The sequence below is a fragment of the Ranitomeya imitator genome, chromosome 4 (assembly GCF_032444005.1).
Source record: "Ranitomeya imitator isolate aRanImi1 chromosome 4, aRanImi1.pri, whole genome shotgun sequence".
NCBI classification, from domain to species: domain Eukaryota; kingdom Metazoa; phylum Chordata; class Amphibia; order Anura; family Dendrobatidae; genus Ranitomeya; species Ranitomeya imitator.
Window position 1 is genome coordinate 34,935,520 of NC_091285.1, and position 20,411 is coordinate 34,955,930.

The 20,411-nt window shown below is 45.0% G+C and overlaps 1 protein-coding gene across 3 annotated transcripts in view; it reads right to left on the minus strand.

Moving 5' to 3' along the window:
* Positions 1 to 6,723: 6,723 nt before the first annotated feature.
* SAP30L (SAP30 like) overlaps positions 6,724 to 20,411 on the minus strand; it is a 30,032-nt gene continuing 16,344 nt past the window's right edge. The window contains exons 2-4 of one of the 3 annotated variants that reach the window (XM_069763521.1): positions 14,578 to 14,700; positions 11,765 to 11,863; positions 6,724 to 11,365 (exon numbers count right to left, since the gene is read on the minus strand). In XM_069763521.1, coding sequence (XP_069619622.1) covers positions 11,234 to 11,365; positions 11,765 to 11,863; positions 14,578 to 14,700 — 354 coding nt within the window. In that variant the 3' untranslated portion in view covers positions 6,724 to 11,233. Of the gene's footprint in view, positions 11,366 to 11,452; positions 11,687 to 11,764; positions 11,864 to 14,577; positions 14,701 to 20,411 lie in introns of those variants that run through there. The other 2 variants (XM_069763522.1, XM_069763523.1) reach the window with 2 other exon arrangements.

Consider the following 20,411-nt stretch of genomic DNA (forward strand, 5'->3'; position numbering starts at 1 on the left):
AAGTAGTAGTAAAAACTCACGTGTGCTGATGTATGATGTGGGATCTCCCGCAGCCCCGACGCACGTTTCTTGAGATGACTTCCTCAGGTACATGGAAAGATAGTGGCAAAGGGTCCTTAATGCCTATTTATTCAGGTTGATAGTTGGGAACGTGTGTGCCAATCGATGCTCATTTCATGATTATTAAACAGGTCGGCAGTCATCTGACTACTGAGCAAAACACTCGTTCGTCAGGTGAGATGACTTTTCAGCAAAGCTTACAAATTATCATGCTTGGCAGCACATCGTGCTGAGTCAAGAGGAGATGTGCTGCTGATAACATGGTGTTCTATGCACGCAGAAGCATCATTCCACGCATATAGTAGCGTGGCTGACATTAAACACGTTCAACAAACAACTGCGTATTGGCTTGCATGTTACAGATTGGAGAGCATTTAAAGGCCGTCGTCGGACCATCTACATGGCTCCTTAAAAGGGAAGAGTGCTGCTAAGAATCTAGACTCGCAATTTCAAGACTGCTGCATCCCTCTGCAAGACATTCACAATTTTGGACTTTTCAGAGCCGTCAAATCTCTCTTCTGACCCATTTTGCCAAAGGAAAGGAAGTTGCCTAATACTTAAGCACACCTTATATAGGGTTTTGATGTCACTAGACAACACCCCTCCTCATTACAGAGATGCACATCACCTGATTTACTTAATTGGTAGTTGGCTCTCAAGCCTGAACAGCTTGGAGTAGGACAACATGTATAAAAAGTATCATGTGATCAAAATACAATGTGCCTAGTAATTCTGCACACAGTGTATGCAGCAAACGTATCCATAGGGCCCTATTCACACAACAGAGGCCGGAAGAGTTGGTTTCTTTCCTGAATAATTAATATATATAGTGAAAGTCTCAGGCGGGATGTGAAAAAGGGACTTTTTTCTTGATTTCTTTCCTGATATTATTATTATTGTACATTTTTATAGCGCCATCTATTCCATGGTGCTTTACATGTTAACCCCTTAGCGACCGCCGATACGCCTTTTAACGGCGGCCGCTAAGGGTACTTAAACCACAGCGCCGTTAATTAACGGCGCTGTGGAAAAAGTAAATAGCGCCCCCCAGAGGCCGATTTTCTCCGGGGTCTCGGCTGCCGGGGGTAGCCGAGACCCCAGAGAACATGATTCGGGGGGTTTTTCACCCACCCCGCATTTGCGATCGCCGGTAATTAACCGTTTACCGGCGATCGCAAAAAAACAAAAAAAAAACGCGATCTCTTTTTAATTTCTCTGTCCTCCGATGTGATCGCACATCGGAGGACAGAGAAAAGGGGTCCCAGGTGTCCCCCAATACTCACCTATCTCCCCCGATGCTCCTCGTGTCTCCCGGTGGGCGCCGCCATCTTCAAAATGGCGGGCGCATGCGCAGTGCGCCCGCCGGCCGGCACCGGGAGAATCTTTGGGGTCTCGGCTGCCGGGGGTAGCCAAGACCCCAAAGAGCATGATCGGGGTCGGTTTTACCGACCCCTGTTTTGCGATCGCCGGTAATTAACTGTTTACCGGCGACCGCAAAAAAAAAAAAAAAAAGTAAAGTGTAATGCTCTGTCCTTTGATGTGATCGCACATCAGAGGACAGAGAAATAGGGGGATTCGGGGACCCTACAATACTCACCTGTGTCCCTGGATCCTCTTGCTGCTCCTCCTGGCCGCCGGCAGAAGAAAATGGCGGGCGCATGCCCAGTGCGCCCGCCATCTGTCTCCATCTGCCGGCCGGCAGGAGAAAAGCAGTTGGGGCTAAAATTAGGGTTAGGGGTAGGGTTAGGTTAGGGTTAGGGTTAGGGCTAGGGTTGGGGCTAAATTTAGGGTTAGGGTTGGGGCTAAATTTAGGGTTAGGCTTCTTTCACACCTACGTCGGTACGGGGCCGTCGCAATGCGTCGGCCCGACATACCGACGCACGTTGTGAAAATTGTGCCCAACGTGGGCAGCAGCTGTAGTTTTTCAACGCATCCGCTGCCCAATCTATGTCCTGGGGAGGAGGGGGCGGAGTTACGGCCACACATGCGCAGTCAGGAATGGCGGATGCGACGTACAAAAAAACGTTTCATTGAACTTTTTTTGTGCCGACGCTCCGCCAAAACACATCTGATCCAGTGCACGACGGACGCGACGTGTGGCCATCCGTCACGATCCGTCGGCAATACAAGTCTATGGGCAAAAAACGCATCCTGCAGGCACATTTGCAGGATCCGTTTCTTGTCCAAAACGACGGATTGCGACGGAATGCCAAACGACGCAAGTGTGAAAGTAGCCCTAGGGCTAGGGTTAGGGTTGGGGCTAAAGTTAGGGCTAGGGTTGGGGCTAAAGTTAGGGTTAGAGCTGGGATTAGGGTTAGGGTTTGGATTAGGGTTGGTATTAGGGTTAGGGTTGGCATTAGGGTTACGCTTGGGATTAGGGTTAGGTTTGGGATTAGGGTTAAGGTTAGGGTTGTGATTAGGGGTGTATTGGGATTAGGGTTAGGTTTGAGGTTAGGGTTGAGATTAGGATTAGGGGTGTGTTGGATTTAGGGTTTTGATTAGGGTTATGGTTAGGGTTAACATTAGGGTTGTTTTGGGGTAAGGGTTGTGATTATGGTTAGTGATTAGGATTATGGATCAGGTTGGGATTAGGGTTAGGGGTGTGTTGGGGTTAGGGTTGGAGCTAGAATTGGGGGGTTTCCACTGTTTAGGTACATCAGGGGGTCTCCAAACACGACAGCCAATTTTGCGCTCAAAAGTCAAATGGTGCTCCCTCCCTTCTGAGCTCTGCCGTGCGCCCAAACAGTGGGTTACCCCCACATATGGGGCATCAGCGTACTCGGGATAAATTGGACAACAACTTCTGGGGTAAAATTTCTCTTGTTACCCTTGTGAAAATAAAAACTTGGGGGCTACAATATCTTTTTTGTGAAAAAATTTTTTTTTTTTTATTTTCACGACTCTGCATTCTAAACTTCTGTGAAGCACTTGGGCATTCAAAGTTCTCACCACACATCTAGATAAGTTCCTTGGGGGGTCTAGTTTCCAAAATGGGGTCACTTGTGGGGGGTTACTACAGTTTAGGTACATCAGGGGCTCTGCAATCGCAACATAATGCCCACAGACCATTCTATCAAAGTTTGCATTCCAAAAAGGCGTTCCTTCCCTTCCGAGCTCTGCCGTGCGCCCAAACAGTGGGTTACCCCCACATATGGGGCATCAGCGTACTCGGGATAAATTGGACAACAACTTATGGGGTCTAATTTCTCTTGTTACCCTTGTGAAAATAAAAACTTGGGGGCTAAAAAATCTTTTTTGTGGAAAAAAAAAAAATTTTTTATTTTCACGGCTCTGCATTATAAACTTCTGTGAAGCACTTGGGCATTCAAGGTTCTCACCACACATCTAGATAAGTTCCATGGGGGGTCTAGTTTCCAAAATGGGGTCACTTGTGGGGGATTTCTACTGTTTAGGCACATCAGGGGCTCTCCAAACGCGACATGGCGTCCGATCTCAATTCCAGCCAATTCTACATTGAAAAAGTAAAACGGCACTTTCTCTTCCAAGCTCTGCGGTGCGCCCAAACAGTGGTTTACCCCCACATATTGGGTATCGACGTACTCAGGAGAAATTGCACAACAACTTTAGTGGTCTAATTTCTCCTGTTACCCTTGTGAAAATAAAAATTTGTGGGCAAAAAGATCATTTTTGTAGAAAAAATGCAATTTTTTATTTTCATGGCTCTACGTTATAAACTTCTGTGAAGCACTTGGGGGTTCAAAGTGCTCGCCACACATCTAGATAAGTTCCTTAAGGGGTCTAGTTTCCAAAATGGTGTCACTTGTGGGGGGTTTCCACTGTTTAAGCACATCAGAGGCTCTCCAAACGCGACATGGCGTCCAATCTCAATTCCAGCCAATTCTACATTGAAAAAGTCAAACGGCGCTCCTTCACTTCTAAGTTCTGCGGTGCGCCCAAAAAGTGGTTTACCCCCACATATAGGGTATTGGCGTATTCAGGAGAAATTGCATAACAAAATTTATGGTTACATTTCTGTTTTTACACTTGTGAAAATAAAAAAAATGGTTCTGAAGTAAGATGTTTGCAAAAAAAAGTTAAATGTTCATTTTTTCCTTCCACATTGTTTCAGTTCCTGTGAAGCACGTAAAGGGTTAATAAACTTCTTGAATGTGGTTTTGAGAACCTTGAGGGGTGTAGTTTTTAGAATGGTGTCACACTTCATTATTTTCTGTCATATAGACCCCTCAAAATGACTTCAAATGAGATGTGGTCCCTAAAAAAAAATGGTGTTGTAAAAATGAGAAATTGCTGGTCAACTTTTAACCCTTATAACTCCCTAACAAAAAAAAAATTTTGTTTCCAAAATTGTGCTGATGTAAAGTAGACACGTGGGAAATGTTATTTATTAACTATTTTTCGTGACATATCTCTCTGATTTAAGGGCATAAAAATACAAAGTTTGAAAATTGCAAAATGTTAAAAATGTTCGCCATATTTCCGTTTTTTTCATAAATAATCGCAAGTAATATCGAAGAAATGTTACCACTAACATGAAGTACAATATGTCACGAAAAAAATCTCAGAATCAGCAGGATCCGTTGAAGCGTTCCAGAGTTATAACCTCATAAAGTGACAGTGGTCAGAATTGCAAAAATTGGCTCGGTCATTAAGTACCAAATTGGCTCTGTCACTAAGGGGTTAAAAGGGGCAAATATAGACAAATACAATAAACATGAGCAAAAAACAAGACACTAACAGGTACAGGAGAGAGGACCCTGCCCGCGAGGGCTCACAGTCTGCAGGCGATGGGTGAGGATACACTGGGAGAGGGTAGAGCTGGCCGTGCGGTGGTTACTGCAGGTTGTAGGCTTGTCGGAAGAGGTGGGTCTTCAGGTTCTTTTTGAAGGTTTCGATGGTAGGTGAGGGTCTGATGTGTTGTGGTAGAGAGTTCGAGTATGGGGGAAGCACGGGAGAAATCTTGTCTGCGATTGTGAGAAGAGGAGATAAGAGGGGAGTAGAGAAGGAGATCTTGTGAGGATCGGAGGTTGCATGTAGGTAAGTACCGGGAGACGAGGTCACAGTTGTATGGAGGAGACAGGTTATGGATGGCTTTGTATGTCATGGTTAGGCTTTAACGAAGCATAAACAAAACGTGATTGCTAAAATATTCACACAAATTAGTAATAGACCAAAAAAAAAAAATCACCATTTTGAATACCAAGATGAATAGTCATGGAAGTGCTAAGATTTATGGGAGATCTCTACTGAAATCTTAATTACCCCAGAATGAAGGATTTAATGAGATTGTCTGTCCTTTTTTTATGATGAAAAATGGCTAATCATGATGATAAAAAAAAAGGATTAATAGTGATGAGCGAACGTGCTGGGATAATTTTTATTTTCAGTCTGATCTAGTGTAGGGTTTGAATTTATTTAGGAGTCTGAGATTGAAGTATGATAATATAGGGGTCCGATCAGGGGTCTCATATTATTATAGAGGGCTAGACTCTAATTAAAAATGCTGCTGCTTGCCAGTAGGAGTAATCACTAATTTAGGGTAAATTGTGAGCTATTCTCAGGTATCTCTTTGTGGCCTGCTGCGATTCTTCTTTGTGCAGACATTCCAATGCTGGGGTAATGCTGCCACCTGCTGGTATGTTTTATATAAACTGCAACGTGACATACAAGGCTCAGACATGCATCCGTGGAGTTATTAGTGTTTTTATTCTGCACAAACAGAAGTCAATCAGTAAAGTGGTTGCAAAGAAGCCATGTTTTGTCTGCACGCTTTCTAATGGACACAGCGTCAAGAAACCTTTTTTTTTTTTTTTTTTTTTTTAGAGAGTTTTTGATTTTCTGAAGAGCTATTTAAATTCTCCCACCCCCTCCTCTGATTGGATGGTGCCTAGTTTGAAGACAATTTTATCAGGAGCCAATCAAATCCTCAAATGACCGATAAAAAAAAATGTATGAAGCTGGCTCAGGAGCTGCGCCCGCCTCATACCAGGCAGATGCTGGCTGTGAAACACAGCTGACATGTCTGGAACTGCAGTGGCCAGAGTTTGCTCCGATTGCTGCAGTTTAATAATTTCGAGATTTATTTATTTTTTTTATTTTAATTTATTTTTTTAATTAATTTATTTTTACACAATTTTGCAGCAGCTGGATTTTTTTTCCCTATTTTTCAGTACATTATACGGTAACAAAAATATAAATATATATCAGATCTGGCTAGGTCGATAACAAAAATAAAATTATGGCTCTTGGAAAAAAGGGAGTAAAAAAAAAAAAAAAAAAAATTGGCGAAAATGAAAAAAATTCCCAGGTCATTAAAGACTTAAATAACTGACATTCACTTTTTTCCTACCCATCAAGCGTTTTTCAAAACCTGAACTAAGAAAAAAAAAAAAAAAATTGATCGAAGGATTGATCATTGAATAGAAAAGAGTAGGAAGTTTTTCGAAGCGTTATTTGCGCAATTTTTATGATATTTTTTGGAGCTGACCTGCTCGAACATACTCTTCTGTGTGCACACCTCCCCGACATAGAGTCGGCAGCAGTTTTACAGGGTCAAACCTGTTTGCAGACTCAATTTAATGCCAAATTACAGCGATTTTACTGCAAACGAACTTTCAGCAAATCGTCAAATTTATTATCAAAGTTTCAGTAGCAAAATGGTCAAGAAACAACGCAAACATGAAATCCACGGTCTGGAACACGAGGTCACTTTAATGGAACATACTGGATGTCAATACAATAAATACGTAAAAAAACTGTAAAAATAGAAATGGTATAATACAAGGATGGGAGGGTGGAAATGAGTTACTACGAGCAAAATTAGACTTTACATGAATGTCCTGGCTTACAAGTACGTACATGCGCTGAAGTAAGCGGAACCAGAAATTACAAGCTGCTGCTGATGGATCATTTTGTTGCATGATCTAAATCGAAAGAAACAAATCAACAAAATGCTGCTGGTGGATCCAGTTTTTGCAGGATACCAACAACAAGCTGCTGTTCATGGATCCATTTTTGCAGGATTCAAATTGCAAGAAACCATCAACAAGCTGCTGCTGGTGGATCCATTTTGGCAAGATCCAAGTAACTAGAAACCATTAACAAGCTGCTGCTGATGGATCCATTTTGGCAAGATCCAAGTAACAAGACACCATTAACAAGCTGCTGCTGAAGGATCCATTTTTTTTTTTTCAGGATACCAACAAGCAGCTGCTGCTGAAGGATCCATTTTTTGCAGGATGCCAGCAACAAGCTGCTGCTGATGGATCCATTTTTCTGTAAGATACCAACAAGCCCGCTGCTGATGGATCTATTTTTTTGCAGGATGTCAACAAGCCCGATGCTGATGGATCCATTTTTTTGTAAGGTAGCAACAAGCCCGATGCTGATGGATCCATTTTTTTGTAAGATAGCAACAAGCTCGATGCTGATGGATCCATTTTTTACAGGATGCCAACAACAAGCTGCTGCAGCCATTTTTGCATTATCCAGATTGCAAGAAACAAACAAAATGCTGCTGGTGGATTCATTTTTTGCAGGATACCAACAAGCAGCTGCTGCTGATGGGTCCATTTTTTGTAAGATACCAACAAGCCTGCTGCTGATGGATCCATTTTTATTTAACTGGATACAAACATGCAGCTACTGCTGATGGATCCATTTTTATTTAACAGGATACAAACACGCAGCTACTGCTGATGGATCCATTTGTGCATTATCCAAATTGCAAGAAACCATCAACAAAATGCTGCTGATGAATCCATTTTTTTTTGCAGGATACCAACAACAAGCTGCTGCTGATGGATACATTTTTTGCAGGATCCAAGTAAAATGAAACCATCAACAAGCTGTTGCTGACGGATCCATTTTTTTTTTTTTTTTTAAATGTGTCCCTATTTAGTGCATAAGGTGAAATTAGAAAAAAGTATTTTATCTTGTGCAGTTTTTCCTATGACATTTACCAGGGCCTTTGATAACCTATTGATATGCATTATGCTTTTTTCTGCATTTCTTCAGTGCAGAATAAAGAATAATCCGTCTCATCTGAAGGTTTCCTAATATACAGCCTTTCATATGTCCACATACAAGACGTATATAGCCAGTGAGTCAAAGCTGCACTCCATAAGATGGCAGATGTTTCCAGAAAGAAGGGTCAGGCAATTTTTTTGGCACAGCGTCGCTCACATTCATAAAAAATGCTGCCATTTTTGGAGACGGAACTGCTATTCTAGTCCCTGAATGGAGTAGCATTTCTGGAGCGATGCATGTCACTCAACAAAGGCTCCAAACTAAGCGAATTAAATCAGTGTCTCTTGTACAGCGCTATGCCAGTCTTTGTCGGCCGCCATGTTTGTAAAAATTGGAGGAAGACGTTTTTCAGGGGCTTAAAATTAGTTGGACCAATTCACTTTACCATAAATAAAATGTTAATTTTTAATACTTTGCATTGAATTCTTTGCAGGCAATGACGGCCTGAAGTCTGGAAGCCATGGACGTCACCATCACTGAGCCTTTGTGACGCTTTCCAGGCCTTGATTGCTTCTGACCTGGATTGTTACTTGTTTGTGGGTATTTCTGCCTCATGTTTTGCCTTCATGCAGCTCGATGGGGCTGAGATCTGGTGAGGACTCGGCCACCGCAGAATATTCCACTTCTTTGCCTTCTCCCGAGTTGCTTTCGCCGGATGTTTTGGGTCATTGCCCATCTGTCGTGTGAAGGACTGTCCAACCAACCTTGCTGCATTTGGTAAAATCCGATCGGAAAGTATCGCCTTGTACACACAGGATTCATCCGGCTGCTTCAGTCACAGCATCAGGAAACACTAGTGATCCAGCGCCACTGGAAGCCATGCATGCCAGCGCCATCACAGTGCCTCCACCATGTTTTACAGGGAGTGTGCTGTGCTGAGGATCATCAGCCATCCCAACCTTTCTCCATACTTTCTTCTTCCCATCATTCTCGTACAGTTTGATCTTAGTTATGCTTTTCCGGAACTGGACGGCTTCTTTAGAGGTTTTTTTTTTTTTTTTTTTAGCAAAGTCTAAACTGGCCTTTCTATTTTTAAGGCTGATTAATGGTTTGCACCTTGTGGTGAACCCTCTGTATTTGCAATTATGAAGTCTTCTCTTTATGGTAGATTTAGATAATGAGCCACCTACTTCCTGGAAAGTGTTCACTTGGATGGATTTTGTGAAGAGGTTTTTCTTCACCATGAAAAGGATTTTGTGATCGTCCATCACTGTTTTCTTCCGTGGACACCCAGGCCTTTTTCAGTTGAATTGGCGGCGCCTTATATTTCTGCAATATCTCTGATAGATTTTTGCATTTTCCTTCAGCCTAATGATGGTCTGTTTCTCTTCCATTGGGAGCTAATTTGACCGTATGTTGTGGGTTCACAGCAACAGTTTTCAAATTCAAATACCATATCTGGAATCAGCTCCAGACCTTTTAACACTTAATTGATGATGGATTAAAGAGCCTATTGAAGAGCTTTTGAGATACTTTTAATTCCTTTAAAAAGAGTAAGCTACATATTAAAGATCAATAATTCCTATACCATCAAATTAAAGCTGAGAGTCTGCACTTTAAGCCCATATTGGTTATATAACTGTCTTGAATATGTTTTGGTAACCAGCTAAAAATGACAAAACTTGTGTCACTGTCCAATTATTTCTGGAACTAACAGTATATGGGTTTCTATTGCAGGCTTCAAATGATAAGATAGAATGGTTAAAGGGGTTGTGCAGTGAAGAAAAATCATGGCGGTCGGACCTGCACTGCTCGGCCATTAGAACGGAGGGGTAGAACAGAATGCGAGTCCACCACTCCATTCATTCTCTATGGGGCTGCCAAGTGCTAGGCTTGTTTTTTTCCGGCACCCCACAGGGAATGATTGGCGAACCACTTGGGCGTCCGACCTGCTGTTCCATTTTGAAACGCTGTGCCAATCAATGTGGCGCCTAGCACTCAGACCCCCCACCGATCGTCAACTGATCACGACGACCCCTTTAAAATAGATATATAGTCTACTAGTCCCACAGATGGACGCACAGGACTACACAGAGATCCTACTGGAGCAATACATGCCGAACCACGCGCCTTCTCTCTAAGGTCAATTTACCATATCAGAAACATAAAATATTACATATGTACAGAAAAAATAAGAAATGATGGCTGCAAGCAGTAAATCCAAGCACTTGTATTGTCTGCGGATCACATATATCCAAGCACAAGTGGAAGTGCTCAACTTTAAAACATGACAAGTCCCTAAAATACAAATGTGACCATATAACAATTACTGCGAAGATCCAGGTGACCGCAATTCATGGAAATTTAATCGGGGAGTTATTAAAACATTGAGTAAAAATATAAAAAAATCATGTCCGGTCCTGTAGTGCCAGCTGCCGACGTGAGCGCCAATTATTGCTGAGAATCTGGAGCAGGAATATTCGGAGGTTGGGGTCCTGTCCCCAGAACAGGCCTATTAGTAAGGTTGCCCGATAGGTGGACTCTCATTAAAGCACATCATGGCTCATCAGAGGGTCAGTCACAGCCAAAATACACTTTCGGCAGGAGTTCCTTGCAGTTTTCAAGATCTCGGCTTGCAGTCAATTAGTTGGAACTGGATCCCTCACGGCGTACTTGCATGCACAGTTCATTACCAGACACCTGTTAGGGGCCGGGCCCCTCGGGGCCCATCACATGACCGGGACCAGGCGCTGAGGTCTGATATAGGATGGGTTCTCTTTAGGAGCTCCTGGTGGCAGAGGAGGATGTGACTGGCACAATGGCCCTTCGTAGAAGCCAAAGAAATTACCTCCTCGTTCCTGGCCATACTTTCACCAGCTCCTAAACTCCGTGAATCCGGAGACCCTTCTAAAAGAAAAATAAGGGTAAAATCAGATATATCTTGCATTTACAGACAAGTCATGGATCTGTGGTCTGAGGACTACTGCCGTCCAAATGCTGCTTATTTACATCCTCCTGGCACGTGTAAGATGAGGGCAGGCGTCTCGTCAAACCAATTCTGGCATCATGCAATTGGCAGTGCCACCATCGCCCCATCCCATGGTATACGATAACCATGGGCTCCTGCGGACCACCGCGCTCCGATATGGCACCAGGGTCACTATTCCTATGTACAGATTAAGAGTTTGTTTCCTCCCTGGCCCACCGGGAGCCATAGTCCCTGTGGCTACGCGTCCAGCTGTTTGTTGCTTTCAGATTTCTGGTCCAGGCGGCTTCGGTTGCTTTTCACCATGTAGATGAAATAGGCCAGGGTTTCCTTCTCGTTTACAGGAATGTTTCGGAAATGTCTGCTCACGGTCTGGTGAAAATAATTGAAATATAATGTAAAAATAAAGTCAGAAAAAATGTCTTACAAGCTTTTTTTTTTTAATAAAAAAACACCACATTATTGCATAAAAAAACTATTTTTTATTAATTTACAAGTTTTTTTTAGTAGGACTAAATCTGATGGCCAATACTAAGGATAGGCCATGAATATGAGATTGTGAGGGAAGTGCCAGGAGGCGCCTGATATTCAAACGTATGGGACTGAGCTGCAATACCAGATATGGCCACTACTTAAAATACAGCGCTGTGGCCCTTGGTGGAGCTGACGTGGCCATTTCTCCTGTAGGGGTCGCTGCAGAGGAAATGTGAGATATTTATCCAATGTTACCAATTTACCACACAGTAGGGACTGTCAGCATTAGGACTGTACCTCTGCCAGTTGTGCCTTGTTCAGGCCAGGACGGGTCTGCAGCTTGTAGTGCCTCTTGTACCTGCGGAGAGTGTTCACCTGAAGCTGGAAGAGGTCCACCTGTAGAAACAGAGACAAATGGCGTTACTACATCACACGGCCCGATTATTGAGAAACAGCGTACCCAGAAAAACGCTCGTACGTCGGGTGAAATGATTTTTAAATTGGTTTATAAAGCATCATCCTCGGCAGCACATTGTCCTGTGTAAACAGCTCATGTGCTGCCAAAAAAAAGCAACATTGTCCTGTGTAAACAGCTCATGTGCTGACAACAACAGCAGCAACCCATGGACACAGAACAATCAAGTAGTGATTGTTCTGTGAAAAATATCTGAAGTGTAGTTGGTCTGTCTAAAGCAGCCATGAAATGTCCGTTCTTCAACAAACTTGTAACAGACTGGTCTTGCTGAGGTTCAAGCTGCTCTGCTACCAAGCACCTCAGCAGATCTTCAGTATCTCTGGCAGCATCCGCTCTTCACTGCACGGGTACTAAAATAAAATTTATGATTCTGACAAAAATCAGAATGATGGAGCAGTTAAAGGTGAATTAATCTTTTAGGCCAAGAAATAACCTCTTCTGACTAAGAAGTGTCTAACGGATACGTCACTGTACAATGGAGGCATCTGCCGACAGGATCAGAACTATTCCGGTGCCCAAAACACTCGTCCAACAGAATCAGGACACTGTGTGGCAGTGCTGGAAATTACGAAGAGTCAGGAACAGGGTATACATTACTCAAGCTTTGACTTTTCTGTGGTCTGAATTTGTGGGATTGCGGGATATGAACTGCTTTGGCGGGCGTCCCAATCAGCCTCGGGAGTCTGCTTTGGCGGGCGTCCCAATCAGCCTCGGGAGTCTGCTTTGGCGGGCGTCCCAATCAGCCTCGGGAGTCTGCTTTGGCGGGCGTCCCAATCAGACTCGGGAGTCTGCTTTGGCGGGCGTCCCAATCAGCCTCGGGAGTCTGCTTTGGCGGGCGTCCCAATCAGCCTCGGGAGTCTGCTTTGGCGGGCGTCCCAATCAGCCTCGGGAGTCTGCTTTGGCGGGCGTCCCAATCAGCCTCGGGAGTCTGCTTTGGCGGGCGTCCCAATCAGCCTCGGGAGTCTGCTTTGGCGGGCGTCCCAATCAGCCTCGGGAGTCTGCTTTGGCGGGCGTCCCAATCAGCCTCGGGAGTCTGCTTTGGCGGGCGTCCCAATCAGCCTCGGGAGTCTGCTTTGGCGGGCGTCCCAATCAGCCTCGGGAGTCTGCTTTGGCGGGCGTCCCAATCAGCCTCGGGAGTCTGCTTTGGCGGGCGTCCCAATCAGCCTCGGGAGACTGCTTTGGCGGGCGTCCCAATCAGCCTCGGGAGTCTGCTTTGGCGGGCGTCCCAATCAGCCTCGGGAGTCTGCTTTGGCGGGCGTCCCAATCAGCCTCGGGAGTCTGCTTTGGCGGGCGTCCCAATCAGCCTCGGGAGTCTGCTTTGGCGGGCGTCCCAATCAGCCTCGGGAGTCTGCTTTGGCGGGCGTCCCAATCAGCCTCGGGAGTCTGCTTTGGCGGGCGTCCCAATCAGCCTCGGGAGTCTGCTTTGGCGGGCGTCCCAATCAGCCTCGGGAGTCTGCTTTGGCGGGCGTCCCAATCAGCCTCGGGAGTCTGCTTTGGCGGGCGTCCCAATCAGCCTCGGGAGTCTGCTTTGGCGGGCGTCCCAATCAGCCTCGGGAGTCTGCTTTGGCGGGCGTCCCAATCAGCCTCGGGAGTCTGCTTTGGCGGGCGTCCCAATCAGCCTCGGGAGTCTGCTTTGGCGGGCGTCCCAATCAGCCTCGGGAGTCTGCTTTGGCGGGCGTCCCAATCAGCCTCGGGAGTCTGCTTTGGCGGGCGTCCCAATCAGCCTCGGGAGTCTGCTTTGGCGGGCGTCCCAATCAGCCTCGGGAGTCTGCTTTGGCGGGCGTCCCAATCAGCCTCGGGAGTCTGCTTTGGCGGGCGTCCCAATCAGCCTCGGGAGTCTGCTTTGGCGGGCGTCCCAATCAGCCTCGGGAGTCTGCTTTGGCGGGCGTCCCAATCAGCCTCGGGAGTCTGCTTTGGCGGGCGTCCCAATCAGCCTCGGGAGTCTGCTTTGGCGGGCGTCCCAATCAGCCTCGGGAGTCTGCTTTGGCGGGCGTCCCAATCAGCCTCGGGAGTCTGCTTTGGCGGGCGTCCCAATCAGCCTCGGGAGTCTGCTTTGGCGGGCGTCCCAATCAGCCTCGGGAGTCTGCTTTGGCGGGCGTCCCAATCAGCCTCGGGAGTCTGCTTTGGCGGGCGTCCCAATCAGCCTCGGGAGTCTGCTTTGGCGGGCGTCCCAATCAGCCTCGGGAGTCTGCTTTGGCGGGCGTCCCAATCAGCCTCGGGAGTCTGCTTTGGGGGGCGTCCCAATCAGCCTCGGGAGTCTGCTTTGGGGGGCGTCCCAATCAGCCTCGGGAGTCTGCTTTGGGGGGCGTCCCAATCAGCCTCGGGAGTCTGCTTTGGGGGGCGTCCCAATCAGCCTCGGGAGTCTGCTTTGGGGGGCGTCCCAATCAGCCTCGGGAGTCTGCTTTGGGGGGCGTCCCAATCAGCCTCGGGAGTCTGCTTTGGGGGGCGTCCCAATCAGCCTCGGGAGTCTGCTTTGGGAGCGTCCCAATCAGCCTCGGGAGTCTGCCTTGGGGGGCGTCCCAAATGCCTTACTTCTCCTGTGGTGGCGCTGTGGGGGAAACTTAAGACATTTTGTTTAGGGAACCACAACGATCCTGCTAATGAATGTGCCACCTTCCGCGCAGATCCCTCTCACCTCGGGAACATCTGTATCGTGTTCTGGAGAGTCACCGCCATCATCGCTGGTTTTTCGCTTTCTTTTGTTCCGGACACTTTGAATAAAATTCTTGTGGAAATCGCAAATGTAAAGATGTCGGACCTGCGATAACAGAAGAAATAAAAAAAAAGAAAAGAAGTGAAAACGGACTCAGCAAAGTATAGCGTGCAGCAGTGTAGTATAAAGTGATGTGATTAGTAATACGGTATATAGCAGTACAGTATAGTTACTATGTTGGAGTATATTACATTACAATGCATATCTGCAGTCACAGTACCACACCGTCTCCACTGGCACAAGAGAATCCCGACAGAGCGCAGCTTTCTGGGTGATAACCCTGGACTGTCCCTTTAACTGTTCATCAGCGAGTGTCACCACCTCTATAAAAGCAGAAGTTTGGGCAGTCTGCTGGTCTGGAGCCTTCAGGCGTGTGTTAACACAATGCCAAGGAGGAAACACATGGGCAAAAATCTTAGAGAAGCGGTTGTTGTTCCAATCAATCTGAGAAGGGTCATAAAGCCATTTCCAAACAGTTTAGACCTCATCTAACTACAGCAAGAAGATTAGTCTCAAGTGTTAAACATTCAAGACAGTTAACAAAATTCCCAGGAGAAAATAAGTTCTCAGCAAATTCACCCCAAAGTCAGACCGAGCAATGGTGAAGAAAATTGCAAGAAACTCAAGAATTACAGCTCAGACTCTAAAGGCCTCAAGTTCCAAAGTTCAGAACAGTAACAGAATGACCAATTATGACTGGAAAAGTTGGCATGAAATAGAATTTAAAAACAAATAATTAAAAAAAAAAGAGGAATATGGCATCGCGGCTAACATTTGCAAAGTACAAGACTTATGGAGCAATATTCTTTGGACATTAGACAAAGTGGAGATGTTTGGCCAAATGCCCTGCACCATGATTGAGGAAACCAAGCAACTCAGAGCAACGGTCAAGCTTGGTGATGATTTGGGTTTGTTTTATGGCCACAGGACTTGGGCACCTATTAAACCATGAACTCCCGAACACCAAAAATAGCCCAGCATCAAATGTGAGGCCACAAACTCAAAAGCTAAAGCTTGGCTAGTCCTGGGTCATATAATAAATCAACGATGTCATGTGCACCAGCAAATCTACATCAGAATGGCTGGGAAAAAAAAAAAATCAGTCCATAAGCCAATAGAAATGCTGTGGCGACACCTTACAGCTGCGCCAAAACTCGGACACAAACTCAAGAGACCTCAGCAACGTTATATAGAGTCGGCTACAATTCCTAGAGAACAAAGCGAGAGACTGAAAGCCACACAGAAAACCAAAGCGTAAAGTTATTGGTTGTTCTACGAGCAACTGATTCAGGGGGTGTACTTAGTTCTTCACAAATGGATTCTGCACCACTACTAATGCTATTGTCAATGTCCAGTACAGGATATCTAATATATAAAGCTGAATGTGTGTATGTGTGTGTGTGTGTGTATGTCCGGGATTGGCATCTGCACCGTCGCAGCTACAGCCACAAAATTTTGCACAGTCACACGTCTGGACCCCGAGAGCGTCATAGGCTATGTTGTGAGGTGAAATTTTAACCCCGCGCTTTCCAATTCACCAAACTATTTTTCCCCTATCTACATAATGGGGAAAAGTGAAAGGAAAAGTGTTGGAGGCAAATTGACAGCTGCCAGATGTGAACAAGGGGGACTTAAAGAATGAGAGCGATGGCGCCAAAGAGTATATACCGTACAGTTGCTAAGGTGGGGCCCCGACATGAGATACTCACCACACATGGGGATATGAACACACACACAAAATGCGCCACACACTACCACGTGCTTGAACACATATACCACCCTCAGCACACATTTCACCACACATACACCAACCTCGCCACATAAAAGTCGAAACAAAAGTCTCCGCTCAAAACTTACCACGCGCAAAACTCGCCACATGCAAAAACTAGGCTCACGCAAAACTCGCCACAAGTGCAAAACTCACCTCATGGAAAACTCGCCACACGCAAAACTTGCACACGCGGAAAAATTGCCACACGCACAAAATTTGCAACACATGCAAAAGTTGCCTCACACAAAACTTGCACATACTCAAAAGGCACCAGACATAAAACTCACCACGCGCAAAACTCGCCATGCGCAAAACTTGCTGCACTAACCTGTCACATGCAACTCGACACACAAAAAGTTGCTACACGCATGTCGCCACACAAAACTCATCTCACAAAAGTCGCTACATGCATGTCGCCACACACAACTCAACACACACAACTTGACAGACGAAACTCGCCCTAAAACACACACAAGTCTGGTATTAGCCTTCAAAAATAAAAATCTGATTAATAAGCAGACAAACTACAAGAGCAACAAATGTACCATATAGGAAATACAGCAGCTGTCAGTCACATGACCTGTCTATTATGTGTATGTGTGAGCTAATATATACTGCCAGGGGGAGGGCTTCCTGTTGGCTGGGGATTTATCATGCTGCCAATTTATCTTACAAATACTGAGGTAAAAATACTGAGCAAATAACGTGTTAACGAGGTCTAATACAGGAGATCACACAGGTATATACTATATACAGGGGAGATGACACACAGATATATACTATATACAGGAGAGATGACACACATGTATATACTATATAGAGGAGGAGATGACATACAGGTACATACTATATACAGGAGGAGATGACATACAGGTATATACTATGTACAGGAGGAGATGACACACAGGTATATACTATCTACAGGAGCAGATTACCTACAGGTATATACTATATACAGGAGGAGATGACATACAGGTATATGCTATATATAGAAGATAACGACCAAAAAGAGAAAGAGAGAGCGGCACAGCTCTAAAAAATAGAGAAAACCGGTGACAAACCAACGAGGTGTGTAGCAGTCTAAGAAATGAACCAGGAGGTGCAATCTGCAGAAAAATAGTCCATGACAATCCAGGAAAAAAGACCCGTAGAAGCGCTCTCAGGCAGCGCGAAACGGCCGTCGTCTTACCTGTCGCACTCTCCCTGTCCACTTCCCTCTCCCCCGTGCCGTGAATTATGTGCCGGCTGGCACTGAAATAAAGGACGCTTTGTAACTGCATCTGGTGAGTGCATCTGCTTTCTTATCTTTTTTCCTGGACTATATATAGAAGATGACATACAGGTATATACTATATACAGGAGGAGATGACACACAGATATATACTATATACAGGAGAGATGACACACAGGTATATACTATATACAGGAAGAGATGACATACAGGTATATACTATATATAGAAAGAGATGACATACAGGTATATACTATATATAGGAGGAGATGACATACAGGTATATACTATATATAGGAGATGACATACAGGTATATACTATATATAGGAGGAGATGACATACAGGTATATACTATATACAGGGGAGATGACACACAACAGGTATATACTATATACAGGGGAGATGACATACAGGTATACTATATACAGGAGATGACATACAGGTGTATACTATATATAAGGGAGATGACAAACATGTACTGTATATACTGAGGTGAAAATGAGAGGTGTGAGGTGAAAATGAAAAGGTGTGAGTGCAAAATGAGAGGAGTGAGGGAAAATAGTGCAGTGATCGGAAAATGACAGATGTGAGGTCGAAATGACAAGTGTTAGGCGGGAATGAGAGGAGTGAGGGAGAAAATGAGAGGTGTGAGGGAGAAAATGAGAGGTGTAAGGGAGAAAATGAGAGCTGTGAGGGGGAAAATTAAAGATGTGATTGGGAAAATGAGAGGCGTGAAATAAGAGAAGTGAGGTGCTATAACTAACCACAGATATTTACTATGCCCAGGCAACGCCGGGCTCTTCAGCTAGTCTACTATATAATTGTCGAAGGGTCACTTCTGTCTGTCCTATCTTTCTGTCTGGCTCGGATATTCATTGGTTGTGGCCTCTGTCTGTCATGGAAATGGAAGTCGCTGATTGGTCTCGCCAGCTACCTGTCATGGCTGCCGTGACCAATCAGCGACCGCCACAGTCCGATTAGTCCCTCCCTACTCCCCTGCAGTCAGCGCCCGGTGCCCATTCGCTCCATACTCCCCTCCAGTCACCGCTCACAAAGGGTTAATGCCAGCGGTAACGGACCGCGTTATGCCGCAGGTAACTCATTCTGTTACCGCCGCTATTAACCCTGTGTGACCAAGTTTTTACTATTGATGCTGCGTATGCAGCATCAATAGTAAAAATATCTAATGTTACAAATAATAATAATAATAAAAAAAAAAAAACGTTATTCTCACCCTCCGACGTGCGTCCTCTCCTCGGCAGTGCAAGCGGCATGTTCTGGTGCCAAAGATGCTATGCGAGAAGGACCTTCCATGACGTCAAGGTCATGTGACCGCGATGTCATCACAGGTCCTGCGCTCATACCAACCCTGGGACCGGAAGCTGCCCCGTGCACCGCACACAGGCGCCAGGGGCCCTCGGAAGGTGAGTATATGTTTATTTTTTATTTTAAGACTTTTTTTTAACCTGTTACATACGTGGCTGGGCAATATACTACGCGTCTGTGCTGCATACTACGTCGCTGGGCAATTTATAGTGTACTGGCCAGCCACGCAGCGTACTGGCCAGCCACGTCGCATATTGCCCAGCCACGTAGTATACAGCACAGAGCCACGTAGCATATTGCACAGCCCATGTAGTATATTGCCGAGCTATGTAGTATATTGGCCAGCCACATATGACACAGGTTTAAAAAAAAAAAACAAAAAAAAACATATATTCACCTTCCGCAGGCGCGTTGTAGCACTGTCGCCTCTGTGGGGTGCAGGCGGCATCTTCCGGTGTCAGGGTGTGTTGACGTCACGGTCACATGACCGTCACGGCAGGTCCTTCTGCCAGACCATCCGTGCGACCGGAACGTGCCGCTTGCATTGCGAGGAGCGGGAAAGGCGGCGTAGGTGAGTATATAATCATTTTTTATTTTTTTTTAACATTCGATTTTTTTACTATTGACGCTGTATAGGCTGCGTCAATAGTAAAAAACTTGGTCACACAGGGTTAATAGCAGCGGTAACGGACTGCATTACACCGCGGTCCGTTACCGCTGCCATTAACCCTGTGTGAGGGCAGACTGGAGTGGTGTATGCGGGCAGTGACTGCGGGGAGTAAGGAGCGACCATTTTCTTCCGGACTGTGCGCGTCGCTGATTGGTTGCGGCAGCCATGACAGGCAGCTGGCGAGACCAATCAGTGAACGAATAACCGTGACAGAAGGACAGACAGACGGAAGTGACCCTTAGACAATAATATATATATATATATTCTCTCTATCTAACCGATATATATACACACACACACACATCGCCGGTATAATATAATATAATATAATATAAATATATATATATATATATATATATATATATATATATATATATATATATATATATATATATACATATACACACATATATACACGTCACCGGTACAGTATGTGTGTGTGTGCGCGCCCCGGTACAGTATATATATATATATATATATATATATATATACACACACACACACACACATCACCGGTACAGTATACATATATATACACACACACACACATCGACGGTACAGTATACATATATACACACACACACACACACACACACACCACCGGTACAGTATACATATATACACACACACATCACCGGTACAGTATACATATATATATATATATATATATATATATATATATATATATATATATATATATATATATATATATATATATATATACACACACACACACATCACCGGTACAGTATACATA